Below are 17,843 nucleotides of genomic sequence, written 5' to 3' on the forward strand. Positions count from 1 at the left end.
CCCGGACCGGGGCACGAACCCGTGTCCCCTGCATCGGCAGGCGGACTCTCAACCACTGCGCCACCAGGGAAGCCCTGTCTTTAAGTTTTGATGATTTAATTATAATGTGTTTTGGTGTGGGTCCTTTTGGATTTATCTTTTTTAGTGCTCTCTAGACTTCCTAGATCCAACTGTCTGACGTCTCTTTTTTTCCCCAAGTTAGGGAAGTGTTCAGCCATTAATTCTTGAATAACCTTTCTGCCTCCTTTTCTCTGCTCTCTTTCTGGAACCCCTATAATGCATATCTTAAGCTATTTTCACTCTTTCGTTATTTCTGTTTGCACCTGTGTTTGAAAAAAATTCCGCTGCCATTTTCAGGTTTGCTGATCCTTTCTTCCACTTGATCTAGTCTGCTGTTGAAACTGTCGTATTGCATTTTTCAGTGCAGTTATTATAGTCTTCAGCTCTATCATTTCTGTTTGGGAATTTTTAATATTTTCTGTCTCTTTTTTGAAGTTCTTACTTTGTTCATGCATTACTCTCCTAACTTTGGTGTGCCTCTTTATGACCATTATTTTGAACTCTGTATCATGTAAATCACTTACCTTTATTTCATTAAGATCTGCTTCTGGATATTTTTATTGTTCTTTGTTTGGAACATATTCCCCTAATTCTTCATTTTTATTGACTCTGTTCATTCCTGCACATTAGTTAGAACAGCCACCTCTCCCAGCCTGACATAATGGTCTCATGGCATGAGCTCTTTATTGTGTTTCATACTTTTGTTATTCCCCAAAAGATAGTGTTCTGAAAGGAGCTGACAGTATAATAGAAAAAGCACAATTTACATTTGTGAAGGGGCATGATGGTAATTATAAAAAATACAGAAAATACATTAATATATTTAAAAAACAAAATTTAAAAATTGCATAGACATATTGAGAAAAAGGTTACTGAGTAAATAATTTAAAATCACCTGGATTTATGTGGAATAAATTTCTTAAATTAGTAAGTTTTAGGCTAGGGCTTGAAAGATAGTAGGTGAGGCTTGGTAAAGAAATAGGAGCTAACATGAAGAAAACAAAGTTGGCAATAAGAAGTAGACTAATTTAGGTAAGGTGGAAAGGATTGCTTGGAGCTTAGAAAAGCTAATGTTGAAGAAGGCATTATGGGAGTAGGTGTTCAGTTTCATGGGAAGGTTAGTGTGGATTTTATAGAAGAGAAGTAGTAACTGTATATGTTCTTAAGCAAGGAATGATAACTGATATATCCTATGCAGTGTTATTAAAATTCAAAATGTTTAGCAGCTTATGCTAGTGTAATACTTCTGTATTGTAAGCGCCAGGTATTATGGTAAGTTGAGGGAAAAGGTGACTACAGAGCTTTCTGGGGTGGTTCTTTGAGGTTGATACTTTTAATGTATACCACTGGTGTCCAGTTATTCAAAATGCTGCTTCTTGAATGTAGATTTCTGTTATTCTTATTTTCTTTTGTTTTAGTTAGTTTCTAATATGGGTAGAGTGAATAAGGAGGAACGAGAGAGGTTCTGATTGTTGGCTGAAGATGAAACTAGCTAGCTCCAAAGTTTCTGATGGAATTATTGGTATAAACTTATTGCTTTTAAGACTGCCCCCCCACCACCAAGACTGACAAAGCTCTTTTCCTCATAGCTACTGTCATTTATGATTTTAAAATCTTATTTAATAATGATTGCTTACTCATTTGGCTGTCCTTTTTATTGCTTCTTGGAAACTTTTCAAGAATCATTGTAAATTCTTGTCATTATTTGCATTATTGGTAAAATGGGTGGGAGGGAAGTTGTACATATTTCTCACCTTTCCCTCTTTCTCCTAGCTTTTGATAATCATCCTTTAGTTTTGCTGTGCATTGGCAATCACTGATAACAATTACCTTGGAAATAAAAGCTATAGTAAATGTAACACAGATCAGTTGGGTTTATTTGTTGAGGCCAAAAATGGGGGTTGTGGTGTTCAAAAACTTTCCTTTGAGTGTTTCTTCTCTATCTTCTTTGCTTTTTCTCCTCTTTCAACTTTTCTTCTCACCCTACACACTTTCCATAAGTGATATTCATTCCAGTGATTTTAAATTACATCTGTGTCTTGATAACTCCAAAATACATATAATCTTCCAGACCTCTCTTCTGAGCTCTAGACTTATGTATCCAGCTTCCGACTTGGTTTCGTACACTTGGACACAAAATTAACTTGTCTAAAACTCAACTCATGACTTCTGTTCCCCTACCTCTCCCCAAACAAATCCATTCATCTGTATCCACCTCCCTCTACCCAGTTGCCCTTGTAAGAAATCTTATTCTTGGCATCTCCTTCTCTCTCCCTTACCCTTAATCCAATCCATCACCTGGGGCTTTTTGATTTCTCCTCCAAAATATTTCTCAGATCTTTCTATTTCTTTCCACCACTTCTGCCATTACACTGGTCCAGACTGCCATCATCTCTTGCCTGCTCTACTCCAATAGCCCCTCCCTGGTCTTTCCCTACTTTTTTGTATCCTCCAGTATCTTTGTACGAAGTTGTCACTGTCCTGTTTAAAGTCCTTCAGTTATTTTCCACATATATGGCCTATATCCATTATCAGAGTCTCTGAGGTCCAGAATGAGCCATCTATACCTTTCTTTCCCCCTTTAGCTTGTCCTACTCTCTCTCTGTATTCTTACCATTCCAACTGCACTGACCATCTTTCAGTTTTTATGGCAGTGCTCCTAAACTAGCAAAGGTCTAGTTTTTATTTTCCTATTTGTTATGGATTGATAATTGACTAAAATACAGTAAGAATGAAGTACTATACAAATGGAAGAGGGCACCCCAAGGAATGCAAATATAAGCTCCAATTTCCTGTTATTAGAGTCACCAGACACATAATTTTATGTAAAATTGTTGTAAAAGTTTCTGAACACTTCATTTTAATTCCTAGGCTTTTGTTGCCATGGACCAATAACAAAGAATTTGTGGACCATACCTTGAGTAGTGCTATTCTAGAACATGAAAATCTTTTTATCATCCCAGCGTCTTTGCATCTGCTTTTTCCTCTACCAAAATGTCTATGCCTCCACTTGTTTAAGGTTTTATCCTTATCCTCAGTGCTATTCAGTTTCAGTGCATTGTGTTTAGGAGTGGTATATTAAAAAGAATATACCTTGGTTGACACTTAATATGTACTTTTAATTTGAGGACTCTTCAATTTTGAAAAAATCTCAACCTTTTTTTTTTTTTTTTTTGAAAATTGCTTCTTTGACAATTCCTTTATTCTGTTCTTCCAGAATTCCTACACTGGAGCTTCTCTGTCTGTTCTCCACACATGTCTCTTAACAACTTTTTCACATTTTCTATCTCTACTTCAGTCTAGGTAAATTCTTCAGTAGCATTTTATAATTCACTAAATTTAGTTGTTTCTGGTCTAAAGTTTATCTCATGGGAGTATTTTATTTTAAAGATTATATATTTCACGTCTAATTGGTTCTTTTTTGTTTCTGCATTTTTAAATTTCATGATTCCTTGTTTATTCTTATGGCTACTATTCTTCTCTTCTTTGAAGACCCTAAACACTTCCATAGTCATTTGTAGATCATGCCATTATTTTTGTGTTGGTAAGCTCATCATGGTTTCTCAAGAGTTTTGTAACTTGCAAGCTCATATTAAATGAGAGCTTCCCCCAAACCCCCAGCTCTTTCAAGTTTCTGCCCTTAATCCCTTAATGATTTTGTGTTGCTTCTACCTGGCCCTCTCTAGGCTCCAGTCCAAGCTTATATTAGCTTACGCTAGCATTTTATTAGTCTTGTATTTCCTACTTCCCATCCTTCAACGATACTGGGGATTTTGCTGGATAAGTGACTGTGTTCATGAGGGTTCTGACTTTGCTGCTTTGTCTCCTTTTTTTCTGATTTAATAATTGCAACTTTATAAAATCTTAGCCTTAGGCAGAAGTCTCAGCCTTATATTTTCAGCCTCCTTTCTAAAGTGGGAAGCCTCACTCCAGCTGCTCGATTGCCATGAGTCTGGGTTTAATTCCCTGGCTCTAGGACATTTAAGCCTCCCTGTTATTTTGAAGGAGCTACTGCTGCCTGCTCTTGGACCTGGAATTCAGGAGACCCATGACCTATTTTTGTGCCTCTATGCTTTTTCTGGGCCAAGGAGATGTTTATCTTGTTTCTGTATGCATCTGTGTCTTTTTTGTTTTCCTGTTTTATATCTTATCTATCATTGCTCTGTGGTTAGAGCAAGGATAATAAGGGTCTCAAAGCATGTACTTGTCTAAACCAGCTTCTGAGAGAAGTCTGTCAGTCACACCTACCTAGCTAACTCCTAGTTAACCTCAGGGACCATATTTATGCCTTTCAACACTGTCTAATGGTGCCTTGCATAGTGCCAGTCACATACTGAGTTGAGGAAGTGGTAGGTTGGTACATAGATTTTCAGATTCAGTTGGGTTGGATTGCTTGTTGGTTGGGGGAAAGGTCTTACAGTACCCTAAATATCAGTATAAGGATGTTAGACTTTATCCTTTAGGCAGTAGGCAGTTTTGAAGCCACTGGGTGGAGTATGCTAATTGGTAGTTTTTGCCTGAAAATAGTGTAAAGATTTGATTGAAGCTGAGAAGGTAGAGACAAGAAAACCCTTGAGGAAACTGTTTGGAATCATTCATGTTTGAGAGGAGGATGAGAGCTCAAATAAGGAGGTAACTGGCAATGATTGTTTGAGGAGACAGTATCAGGTGGCAATGGAGAGGTCTTGATGATTGAATATGGAATCAGAAGCAGGTGAAGCCACGTTTCCATATTGGAGTGAAAAAGGCAAATGATGGTATTAGAGATGGAACTAGGAAACCACTTACTTTTACTAAGATTACCTTCCTGTCCTTTTCTCTTTATTGTCTGTACTCTTCTGTATCCTTTCTTTGTCCTTAGTAACTTTCTGTTTCCTGGTCTTAATGTGAACCTGAGGTATCATCTGAATGAATATAAGTCCTTCCCATTTTTTTTTAGTGAGTTGACCCTTAAAAATCTTTCAAACCCATCTTCCCCTGTCAAATTTATGCTTTTGTTTCTGTGTACAATGTGGATGGTTTTATTCCACATAGTAGCCCTCAATTTAATTTTATCTTCCTCAGGTTTAACTGTTTCTCAAGATAGAGTATCTATTTGTTTTGAACTAATTTATTTTCTATAGGCAAGTTATATCAAGTAAGCTTGGAATAATTGCAGAAGCAAGAATAGTAAACATTAAATGCCTTTGTCAAGGTAATCAGTGACTCATTTATAGATGACAAATAATTAGTCTTCACAACACCATAAACCCGTAGGTATTTGGCACATAGCATTTGAGTTTGTTTAAATAAACAAGAAAAAGGTAAGAGACTTATTCAAAGTGAATCTTTGATAATTATGAAAAATAATTTCCCAGTTGTTCCATTTAGTATATATACCATTGCTTCATTTAATAGAAGATACTTTAGTTTTATAAACAATAATTGGAATCTAAAAATCAATTAGAAGTTGAACAAAGCTTAAAAACTACTGATCTGTAAAATTATTTTACTTGGAATGCTTAAAACTTCTGAATATAAGACTTTATATTAAAAAGCAGACAGATTCTTTAACCATGTTGGTATTACATGTATATAAGCTATAACTAGCTTTCTTTTCATTTAGTGTTTGTTTTTAACCTTCTGTCTCTTTATATGTGAATATATTGTAAGCAGAATATAGTTGTTTTTGTAAAATTTTAGTCTGACAGTTATCTTTTAATTGGAACATTAGTTCATTTACATTTACTGTAATTATTGACATATTTAGATTTCAGTCTACCTGCTTATTATTTGCTTTGTTTGTTCCACTTGCGCTGTGTTTTTGAAAAGATTTCTTTTTGATTTATTTAAACTAAACTTTTTACATTTATATTATATAAAAATATATTCGTATTTATATTCAAACTCAATATAAATGTGAATTTTTGTCTCTTGGAACAATATAAGATCCTTCATATGTTAACTCCATTTAACCCCCTCTCAATATATGTACTGCTGTTGTCAGATAGAGTATACTATGAGCATTGTACACTTTGTAGCTGTTATTACTGTTTTATGCAGTCATTGGATCTCACCACACATTTACTGCCTCACCACTCCCCGCCCCTTTTCTCATTTCTTTCTTTGTATCAGTTTTTGTCTGGGGTCATTTTTCTTCTACTCATAGAATACCCTTAAGTCTTCACCTTCATTTTTCAGGGGTGTTTTTTTGGATAGAGAAAGGTTTTTCAGCATGTTGAGGGATCATTCTATTGTCTTCAATCTTCCACCACTGAGTTGTCAAGTCAGCCATTAGTCTGATTGTTGCCCCTTTGAATGTGATCTATCTTTTAAGGTTAAGTTGCTTTTATGAATTTCTCTTAGTCTTTAGTTATTTAGGGGTTTATGTTAGATGTGGTTTTATTTATTTTGCTTGGGATTCACAAGGTTTCTTAAATTTGTGGCTTGATGTCTTCTATCAGTTTGGGGAAATTCTTAACCATTTTCTCTTCAAACATTGATTCTGCTCCATTATCTTCCTCTTTCTGGGACTCCATTTACTTTTTTTTTTTAATTAATTAATTTTATTTTTGGCTGCACTGGGTCTTTGTTGCTGTGCATGGGCTTTTCTCTAGTTGCGGTGAGCGGGAGCTACTCTTCCTTGCGCTGCGTGGGCTTCTCATTGTGGTGGCTTCTCTTGTTGCAGAGCATGGGCTCTAGGCTTGCAGGCTCAGTAGTTGTGGTGCATGGGCTTAGTTACTCCATGGCATGTGGGATCTTCCTGGACCAGGGCTCGAACCCATGTCCCCTGCATTGGCAGGTTGATTCTTAACCACTGTGCCACCAGGTAAGCCCCTCCATTTACTTTTAAGTTTGACCTTTTTACTATATCCTCTGTGTCTTTTACTGTCTTGAATAAGTTTCTATTCTTTTGTCCATCTGCTTTTTTCTGGATGTTTTTTCTAACCAACGTTTAATTCACCCATGCTTCCTTTAGCTGGGTCTAATCTGATGTGAAATTTATCGTTTTAATTCTTAATTGTAGTTAATTAAGGGGGGATTAGGGGGGAAAAACCCAAAAGAACTCAGGAGGATGATTTTTAAAAATTGAGAAATATTGCCCAGGCGCATAAGCCAGCATTCTGGGAGCCTAGTAGGACTTATTTTGAGCAGACTTTCACTTACTCTCCTCACCTTTACCCCATTTCTGCCTTTTGCCCTAAGTGAGTAGCCTCTCTGACAAAAAGTCTTTAGAAAGTCAACTTTCCATCTCTTTGAACTAGGGCATGGCCCAAGCAAGGGGATCTAAAGATCTAATTGCTCTTTATAATACCTTTTAACCAATTCTGTTTTCAGTTCCCCCATATAACCATTATCTTCAATTCCTGAACTGTTCTAGGGCTTTGTAATACAAATCGGCATTTTTTCCTTGGCTTCCCCTACTGTAGATGCTCAGCAAATTGGAGGAAGTTGGAACTCAAGCCTACTAATTTCATCCATCTTCCTCCATCCTCCAACATTTTGTTGATATCTCTTCTTTGCTATTATCTCCCCTCCAGTTTTCTTTTTTTATGGGTTTATCATTTTTAAAAAAGTTATTTTTTTTCCCATCATCTTAGTGGCCTTTGAGGTCCACTATGTTTACCATAAGTTATAGAACTTGCTTCTCAGTGAAGCCTGTGGTTGAAAATTAATTATGTTTTATATTCTTAAGGCATTTGTTGGAAATTGCCATGAACAAATCATTTTAATTTTACCCAATTGTATTTGTTATGTAATAAAAATTCCATTTCATACAACACTTAAGTCTGCATTATGTCTTTCCTAGGGGGTGTGTTTCTTTTAGGTCAAAGCTGGGAATGTTGGTAGAACTCATTTAAAAACTTAAAGCTTGTTAGGCTACACCCTACAGGCCTGCACGCCTTGTAATTGCCCAGCCTTAAAACCAAAGAGCGAGCCCAGAGACAGCTAGAGACATCCTTGGTTTATTGGATAGTGACTCTTACATGTCTGATGCGAGGTCCTGGAAAGAGACAGCAGGCAGGACATGCCTACAGTCTTTGCTACCGGTGGTGGGGGTGGGTGTTACCAGTTACACAGAGAATTGGCATCAGGTTGGCTCACCAGTTACCAGGGAAACCAGCAGAAGAGCCTGTCCCTCACAGCCCCTTTGATAAACTAGCAGGTGGAGCCATTCTGATCTGAAGAGTAGAAGATCACTAAGCTGGGGTAGGGGTGGGAGGATGGGGTGTGGGGCAAGTTACTTATTAGGCTCTGTGATTAAGAGGGAAGGTCAGTCATGCCAATAGGATGTGGGTGAGGCAGGCACTCCTTGAGTGGGGGATGTACAGGGAGCAAGAGAACAGCCATCTTGAGTGGCCTGACCATACACAGCTATATAGTGTTTTTGAACTTAGCAAAAATGTTTTTACTTTACCTGTTACCTGAACTAAGCAGTATTCTCAGTGACCCTCATTTAAAGGATTTGAGAACTGATAAAGCATTTAACAATACTTCTCATTAGGAAATTGTGATGGTGACTAAATTTCAGGATAATAGGCATATGGTTTTAAGTTTAAGTATGTTTGAAACATTATGGGAAAGTGAAGTTGAAAAATACCAAACTCTATACAGTATTTTATTGTAATAAAAATATAGCCATATTTAAATGAAGCCTACTTACTGTCTTATAATCAAACTGTATTTGGACCTGTTTTTTTTTTAATTGAGGTGAAATTCACACAGCATGAAATTTACCATTTTTAAAGTGAACAATTTAATAATATTTAGTTTGTTTACAATATTTTGCAACCATCAATCACCTCTGTCTAGTACCAAAACTTTTTTTAATCACCCACGAAGGAGACCTTCATACTCATTAAGCAGCATTTTCAGCCCCTGAACCACTAATCTGCTTTCTGCCTCTATGAATTAACCTATTCTAGATGTTTCAAATAAATGGAATCATACAATATGTGACCTTTTGTGTCTGGCTTCTTTCAGTTACCTTTGTTTTTGAGATTCATCCATGTATCACTACTTAATTCCTTTTTGTGCATATACAAAGACATAAGAAAAGTTGATGAGAAATTTTTCCTAATGCAACTAATAAAATAAATAGGACTTAAGCTGAAGAAAGCCTTTAAAACATGCTTAACATTAGTTCTATTTTGTGTGAATGCTTCTTTAAAAATCTAATTTGGGGGCTTCCCTGGTGGCACAGTGGTTGGGAGTCCGCCTGCCGATGCAGGGGACACGGGTTCGTGCCCCGGTCTGGGAAGATCCCACATGCTGCGGAGCAGCTAGGCCCGTGAGCCATGGCCACTGAGCCTGAGCGTCCGGAGCCTGTGCTCTGCAACGGGAGAGACCACAACAGTGAGAGGCCCGCATACCGCAAAAAAAAAAAAAAAAAAAAAAAAAAAAAAAAAAATCTAATTTGATGTGTTTTGATAAATGTAGAGTACATTTGTACTAAGGTACAGGGAATGAGTACAGGTCTATGGACCAGTTAACTTCATAATGTTCTTGGTTGAAGGCTCTACCCTGTCCTTAGAAATATAAGAGAGGATAGCTGGAAGTTATTGGTAAAGTAATACAAAGATATTGATTGCTGCACACTATTAACATTAGAATGAAATAGTAACCTCCATATTATCCACACTTTCTTTATGTGAAGCTAGTGTTTATTTGTAAGTATATAAGAACTTTTTCTTCCAAGAAAGTTAAATTAATATTGTTAAAGAAAAAAAATTATTCATGATACTTGTTAAAGAACAGCAAGGCAGACTTAATTCAGGAGGACTGCTATGGTGGGGTTTTGCAGTAGGGGTGAGTTGAGTTCAACTCTGAATACAGTATGGAAAAGTGGAGATTTATAGCTGAGGTATGGAGTGGGGATTTGTGGATGGAAAATTGCTAAGAGGAAACATCAGGGGTAAGGGAGATTCTGGGTAAACGGACATGACAGAATTTTTGCTGAAAGCAGGCCGGGGTGATCAGATACCGAGAGTAAGGGAATAACAGACTCAGCAAGATTCTTGCTAAACCTGGAGTAAGCAGGCAGAGCCACTGAACTAAGGACAGAGACCCAGGTCAGGGCCAAGTCAGAGGACTCAGAGGACCCTGCCTCAAGTTTGGTCAAGGAGAGTCTCTGTCAGTATAGATCATTTGTGGCCAAATGTTCACAGCAATATCTAGTATAGTAAAGCTTCCTAATATTAATGTGCATCATTTTTAATGTACAGTTTACCATTTAATCAAGCTAATCTTGAAAATGGATCTTCCTTTTTAGTGACTGTGATGCACATATTTGAGTCTGATTTGCATATGAGAGTCATTTATTACTACCACGTAGAAAATTCTTATAGCTATAATTGCTATTGGAATATTTTCTAGGCAGATAAACCATTCCATGTAATTGAAGATAATATCACAACTTCCAAGTCCCCTGGAAATCATAGTTGCTTATAACTAAAAGTGAACCATTTGTGCATTTGTACTAAGTCAGTGAAATGCTGTTGTACCCACAACTACAGAGGAAATTGAAATCATCTAGAAAAATAACTGGGACTTAAGTGAGCACTTAGGACCACAGGCCAGATTTGACTATAATGAAAGCTTTGAGGCTTATCATAAGAGGAGGCAACGATCATCCTTATCATTGAGATTCAGGTAGGTGTCAAGTTAGTCATTGTTAGTCTCTAAGTCTTGCCTGGACAAGACATTTGATGACCAGATACATTTATAGATATTTATGTGTTAAATTCTTGGTAGGCTCTTCAAAGAATGAAGTTATTCTTCTCACATAGGTGTCTATTTGAGACTTCAAAATAAGAATATAATATATCAGAATAAGAAGAGCACATATTCATTCAAAGAGGATTCATTCTGTCCTCCGGCAGGCCGTAGAATAGGGCAGATCGCCCCAAATGAGTGAGGAACTGAGCTGACTTGAGATGGGTTTGCAAAACTTATGAAGCTTGTGTAATCCTCGGTTCACCCCTCCCCCCTTTCTAAGCTGTAGCCCTCCAGAGGTCACAATTGAAGGCCCAGTGTTTCTCCTTTCCTTAGCACCACAAGACTGCCAAAAATTCTATTATTTTCTGTTTTATTTGTTTTTCTGCTTTCTGCTTTGCTTTTCCGTTTCTTGCATTGTGTATTTTAAGAATTTGTCAAATACCTCTAGGTCAGAATTGTTGGGGGTCACACCTCTGTAACTCCCTTCCTTCAGGAAACTTCGCAGCTCTGAACTCCAATTTTTTTTAATTAGTTTCTGCTTTATAACAAAGTGAATCAGTTATACATATTCATCTGTTCCCATATCCCTTCCCTCTTGCGTCTCCCTCCCTCCCACCCTCCCTATCCCACCCCTCCAGGCGGTCACAAAGCACCGAGCTGGTCTCCCTGTGCTATGCGGCTGCTTCCCACTAGCTATCTACCTTACGTTTGGTAGTGTATCTATGTCCATGCCTCTCTCTCGCTTTGTCACAGCTTACCCTTCCCACTCCCCATATCCTCAAGTCCATTCTCAAGTAGGTCTGTGTCTTTATTCCTGTTTTACCCCTAGGTTCTTCATGACATTTTTTTTTTCTTAAATTCCATATATATGTGTTAGCATACGGTATTTGTCTTTCTCTTTCTGACTTACTTCACTCTGTATGACAGACTCTAGGTCTATCCACCTCATTACAAATAGCTCAATTTTGTTTCTTCTTATGGCTGAGTAATATTCCATTGTATATATGTGCCACATCTTCTTTATCCATTCATCCGATGATGGACATTTAGGTTGTTTCCATCTCCGGGCTATTGTAAATAGAGCTACAATGAACATTTTGGTACATGACTCTTTTTGAATTATGGTTTTCTCAGGGTATATGCCCAGTAGTGGGATTTCTGGGTCATATGGTAGTTCTATTTGTAGTTTTTTAAGGAACCTCCATACTGTTCTCCATAGTGGCTGTACCAATTCACATTCCCACCAGCAGTGCAAGAGTGTTCCCTTTTCTCCACACCCTCTCCAGCATTTATTGTTTCTAGATTTTTTGATGATGGCCATTCTGACTGGTGTGAGATGATATCTCATTGTAGTTTTGACTTGCATTTCTCTAATGATTAATGATGTTGAGCATTCTTTCATGTGTTTGTTGAACTCCAATTTTTGCCTGCATTCTTTTGAAATTGCTGAAAGCTCTGATGACTACCCTGCCTCTTAGCCACTGCCCTTGCCTGCCCTTGGTTTCCTCTGGACTTTGCCCTATGCACCTTTTCTCTTGGTTGATTTTTCTTTGTATCCTTTCACTGTAATAAGTCATAGCTTTGAATACAACTCCGTGCTGAACCCTGTAAATCTTCCTAGCAAATCACTAAACCTGGGGTGGTCTTGGGATCCCCAACATGCGTGCGCATTCCGAATTTCTGTTAAGTTGGATTGTTATATCAGAGATTTTAATGTTCTACTGAGAATGACCAGAGACAGATGGAATTGTAACCCCTCTACATATGTGTGTAAATCGAGGCTCAGAGATGAATTTATCAAGGTCATCCATCTAGTAATTCCTGACAGAACCAGGAATTGCATCTGCGTCTAACTCCAAAATTCCCCTGTACTTTCCTTATATCTTGCATCTTCCAAATGACTAAGCAAAATTACTGAAAGGGAATGGTTTCAGTTTTTGGAGCTGTCCTGTATTATTTGAGAATTAACCATTTAACGCTCTCATTATGCACAAGGAGTGTTTTTAGATCAATAGCAAACTAAGTTGGAGTTTAGTGACTTACTGTTAACCAAAGGCAACTGTTACACTTTTTTTCCAACAAAGTATCAGTAAATTAGCAACTGACTTTCTTTTTTTTTTTTCCGAATAGATAAATAATCTCTTTTTAAACATTCTGTACACTCTGTGTGTGTGTTGCATGTGAATGTGTATGCAAGTACTTATATATATGCCGTGGCACTTAAGACTGACAGAAGTTGTTATTTGTGTTTTTTATCGATAATTTTGTTAACTTTGTGATATTTAGTAGAGGCTATAGGGTAGGAATCAAATTATATAAGTAAAATACTCTCCAATATTTGTGCAGATAGAGATTTTCTTTCACCTTAGACTTAACATTTCAACACAAGAAAGACACAGTCAGCAAGTCACAAATTTCTGACCATGTGGGCAATGGAATATTTTTCTGTTTGTAAATAAGTTTCAGAAATTCTCCCCCAGGGTATCTTCATTTATTTTTTTTTAATTTTACTGTCTGAAAACAGGTAGGTTGGTCTCAGAATTGTAAAAGAGTGCAGGGTTAAGGGAGGATCCTGAGTTACAAAGGTAAGGCAGCGTTTTTAGTCTGCTGGGCTTGGGGCAGCCCATCACCTGGACTCTTCAGGAATTGAGAAAGATTCATTTACTTTTTTCTTTAACAAGGTAGGTTTTATTAATGTCATAATAACATTTTATATTTGTGCAGCTTAGGAGTTTCAAATGCTTTCCCATTTACTATCTAATTTGAGCCAGACCACTTTGTGAGGTGGTGGCGCCGCTATACCCTTGAGAAAAACCAGTGCTTGGAGAAAGTGACTTGTTCAAGATCACACAGCTGATTAACAGAGGAGTAGAGGCACAAACCCAGACTTGCTGACTCCATGTTTCCTCTGTGCTTGTAACAGAGCTGAGGGTAACAGGTAACAGAGCTGAGGGTCTACACTCTGGTGTCTTGGATGTCAGAACAGCTGTAATGGCAGCAGATGAGTGTACGTTTGAGGGAGACACTGAATTTTTTAGGTTTAATTTTGTGCAGTGCTTAATAGTTTAACATAAGGATAGCCAGAAAACTTTCTGAATCTGAATGAAGCAGAATTATAAACCTTTTCCACATCATAACGATACCATACAACAGAGAATTTCAATGAGTTGTCCTGTGAGAATGCCCTTTGGGGGAAAGTTTTGATATTTTCCCTGAAGCAGCATGAGGAGGATTTGTTTTTGAATTAAAATGCTCTTCTCTTTTAGAATGAAATGTTTCTAAAACCCAGAATAGAAGGATATTAAGGCAGGTATATAGGGAACAGCTATTAGAATGAAACAAAAACAGGGCAAAAGGAGTAAACATTTGTGAAGAAAATGAGGGGAACAAGGAAGTAGTGGTGGGAAAAGCAACGTAGTAGTGATGGGAAATAATTAAATGTTGATTAGACACCAAGAGGGGAAAGGTGAGGTGGGATGAATTGGGAGATTGGGATTAACACGTATACATTCATATGTATAAAATAGACAACTAGTGAGAACATGCTGTATAGCACAGGGAACTCCACTTCGCTGTACAGTAGAAACTAACACAACATTGTAAAACAACTATACCCCAATAAAAAAATTAGACTTTCTTTTTTTATGATTAAAATAATATTTGAATTCCTGTCTGCTGATATAAAGGGATTGTTTTATAACACTAGGGCAAATTACCTTAGTCTTTCTCTGAAGTGAAGGTTATTGTGAGATCATGTGTGTGCAGGAACTTCCTGAGTTGTAAGGCACTCAAAACATATGTTGGAATTATTAATAAAAGTAAAGCTGAGTTGTTAGGACTGATCTTGTGCCTTAAGTTTTTTCACTAAGGTAAAATCACTGGGATTGGGTGATATGAAAATGGATGATCTTGTCAACCTTGCGGCTTCTCATAGAGCTCAGAAAACATTTGTTCAGGGCTACAGTGTATCAGGTAGTCTGGGAGCCGACCGGCAGGAGGTGCCAAGAGACACCTATGCTTTAGTACTGAGAAGACAGGCCCTCAATAGATGGTTTCAAATGCATATGAGAAGCATCAGATAGAATGTGCAGGGTACAAAGGGCGTGTATAGAGAAAGGGCAGGGTGGGCTTTAAAAAAAGAACATCTAAAATGCCAGTAAGAAGGCTGCTTTCAGTGAGTGATGGGGGTTGTATTCTTCCTTTTCTTTCCCCATCTCAGTATCCCCCTAGCTCCTTAAACCCAGATCTACTGACCCCTCCTGTCCCCTCTGCCCCGCTCCCCACCATAAGTTAGCACTGATGGCCCCGTTACCATTGCAGGATGTACCGAATATTTCAGCTGTGGTGTAGTCCTTAATGAAGCTGGGCTAGGAACATGATTTTGTTAGGATCCACAGAAACAGGAGTCAAATATCAGGGCCAGTGTGGGTTACAGCAGTGGGCTAAGAATATGAAACTAGTCCACTCCTGGCTCTTAGAATGGGTGATGCCAGAACGTGAATGGAGTTCATGTCACAGGTGGCATATGAATAAGCCAAAACCAAGAACTTACAGTCTTAAATTATTTTCTGTATCCAGAGCCCTGAACGTTCTTTATTGTGGGATTTCTTCTAAATTTCCAGTAGCTTGCCTTCCAGGTTGTGCTTCTCTGTCTGAAAGTTCTTGCCAGCATCTGATACCAGCTCCAAGTCTCCTTGTTTTCTGGAAGCTTCTGTGGCTTGATCCTGGGCATCTTTATTGTCCCTAAATTAACCTCTCCCTCAGTTTCCTTATTGACTTACAGTTTATAAGACTAGGCTTTTTCTTTAAACTCTTTCCCTTTGTTCAAATTGATTAATTTTTTAGTATTTAGCTTCCCTGGGACACCCTGAGAATTTGAAACACCAAGGTCAAGATGGAATGAATTAACAGTTTTTCAAAAGAAAGAAAGAGAATAATTGTCATTTTAAAGGCAAATAATTTTTTTTTTTTTTTTTTTTTTGCGGTATGCGGGCCTCTCACTGCTGTGGCCTCTCCCGTTGCGGAGCACAGGCTCCAGACACGCAGGCTCAGCGGCCATGGCTCACGGGCCCAGCCCCTCCGCGGCATGTGGGATCCTCCCGGACCGGGGCAAGAACCCGTGTCCCCTGCATTGGCAGGCGGACTCCCAACCACTGCGCCACCAGGGAAGCCCGGCAAATAATTTTTTAATCCAACTTTTTTTTTTCTAAAAACCTAACAGAGTGATGATATTTTAGTTGCATAATGGTGAAATCGTTCTTGTGAATGTTAGATGTATTGTAAAGTCTTACACAATCTTCCAAACCACTCAGCTTGATTTATCAGGACTACTGTATCATGGTGCAAGCTCTCAGCGTTTAAGAGGAAGTTTACTATATAAGATCAAGGTGGTTTTGCAATGTGTTACTCTCTTTTCCTTAATTAACAAGATTAAGACAATTCTAGGAAAAAAGATACTCTCACCAGATGAGTTTTGTCTTCTTGTCTCAGAAAATTAGAACAATATAATCCATTAACTTGTCTTTCCTGTTTAAACTTCCAGATATCTGAACTGAATTTAATATTCAGTTGCAGGAATTCTTTCATTTTAGGTGCCTAATAACATCTCTTTCTCTGCTCATTTGACAAGATTATTGTTCCCCTTTTATTGTCTGATTTTATAGCTTTTAATTGTATCAGCAATGGGAAGTAGGTGGGATATAAACAAACATAGCTGTATGAAGCTGAGATCGTTTTGGTCACAAAATGGGGACATTGAAATGTTTCTGTAGTGTGTCTTTGATATGGGGGTGTGTGTGTGTGTGTGTGTGTGTGTGTGTGTGTAAAATCTCCCAAATGGGGAGAAATCAGAATACTGTGATTTTTTTGAAGAGGAAAGAATATGTTACCCTAGTGGAAGGGTTGTCTTAATCCCAAACAACCTGCCTAATGAAATATTTAGAAGCACTTAGTGCTTTTAGCAAATATCTTCTTCTGTGTCCCAAGGGAAAGTAATTAATCTGGGTATGGAGTGTTCACTTGTTTTTCATTTTTATTCTTGATCAGTGGAAACTGTGAGGATGGGTATATGGGCCGTTTTTATGGCAAATAATTACTTTACAGCCTTAGAATAAGTGGTTTCAGGGCATTACTGGAGGAACCAATTAGAGACCACAGTTTCTTATAAAGCCTGTTGAAATTATCTGTTACTTGATTTATAGTGATTAAAATACACTTTTAGAGTCTACAAATTGATGGAATCCTTCAAAGAAGTAACCTAATGAGCGAGTTCATTGTTTTTTGTAGCTATCTAATTGTAGCATATATATTGACACTCTTGTCAGATAATTAGAAATCAGCATTTCACCCTTTATTATCAATGCAATAGATTTCCGCTATTATAAATTTCTTAATTTGTTCATTTGGGTAACATTTTAAAAATTAACCCAAATTACTTGTATTATATTGAAATCAAAGTTAATCCAGTATGGCCCAATAATCTTGTATTAGAGCCTTGAAAACTAACAAAATCTGTGTGTTCCATGTGCTTTGGCTACAGCCCCACCACTTATGTTTTGGATGAAGATGAACCTCGATTCCTTGAAGAAGTCGATTACAGTGCAGAAAGTAATGATGAGTTAGATATTGAATTGGCTGAAAATGCAGGAGACTATGAACCTTCTGCACAAGAAGACGTACTTTCTGACTCTGAATTATCAAGATCATACCTACCTTGAGCCCTTTGCCATCTCTTGTGAACTGCATAGAAGAAATGAAATATCTTGGTTTTCATTACACAGGAAGTTTGAGAGCAAGGAGTGTATAGAGAGGTGACTCAGAAAGACAGAAAGCAGCTTGGGCCTGTTTGGTTTCAAGACAATAAGTATGTTATTAATTCATGATGAAATTGGCACTTGTTTTATTTTAGATATTCAATGCACTTTACATAGCATTGAAGTATCAAATATTGGGTTTACTTTTTCAAAACCTGAGTATCATTGCATGAATTTTTATCTCCTTATGGTTATATCCTGCATCAAATGGGTAATTTTGAAGTGTGTGAGAATATAAAATCTAAATTCTAGAGTTGTTGAGAATCCTGGGTT

General features: G+C 37.6%; 1 protein-coding gene across 3 annotated transcripts in view; it reads left to right on the plus strand.

Moving 5' to 3' along the window:
• The window catches only part of AGTPBP1 (ATP/GTP binding carboxypeptidase 1), a gene marked incomplete at both ends in the record, with an annotated part of 140,949 nt that extends 123,475 nt beyond the window's left edge, over positions 1-17,474 (plus strand). For all 3 annotated transcript variants that reach the window (XM_079705796.1, XM_079705797.1, XM_079705798.1), the window contains one exon: positions 17,297-17,474. In XM_079705796.1, the coding sequence (XP_079561922.1) occupies positions 17,297-17,474 (178 nt within the window). The remainder of the gene's footprint in view (positions 1-17,296) is intronic.
• Positions 17,475-17,843: the final 369 nt, after the last annotated feature.

The sequence above is a fragment of the Hyperoodon ampullatus genome (genome assembly GCF_949752795.1).
Source record: "Hyperoodon ampullatus genome assembly, chromosome: 6".
Lineage (NCBI taxonomy): Eukaryota > Metazoa > Chordata > Mammalia > Artiodactyla > Ziphiidae > Hyperoodon > Hyperoodon ampullatus.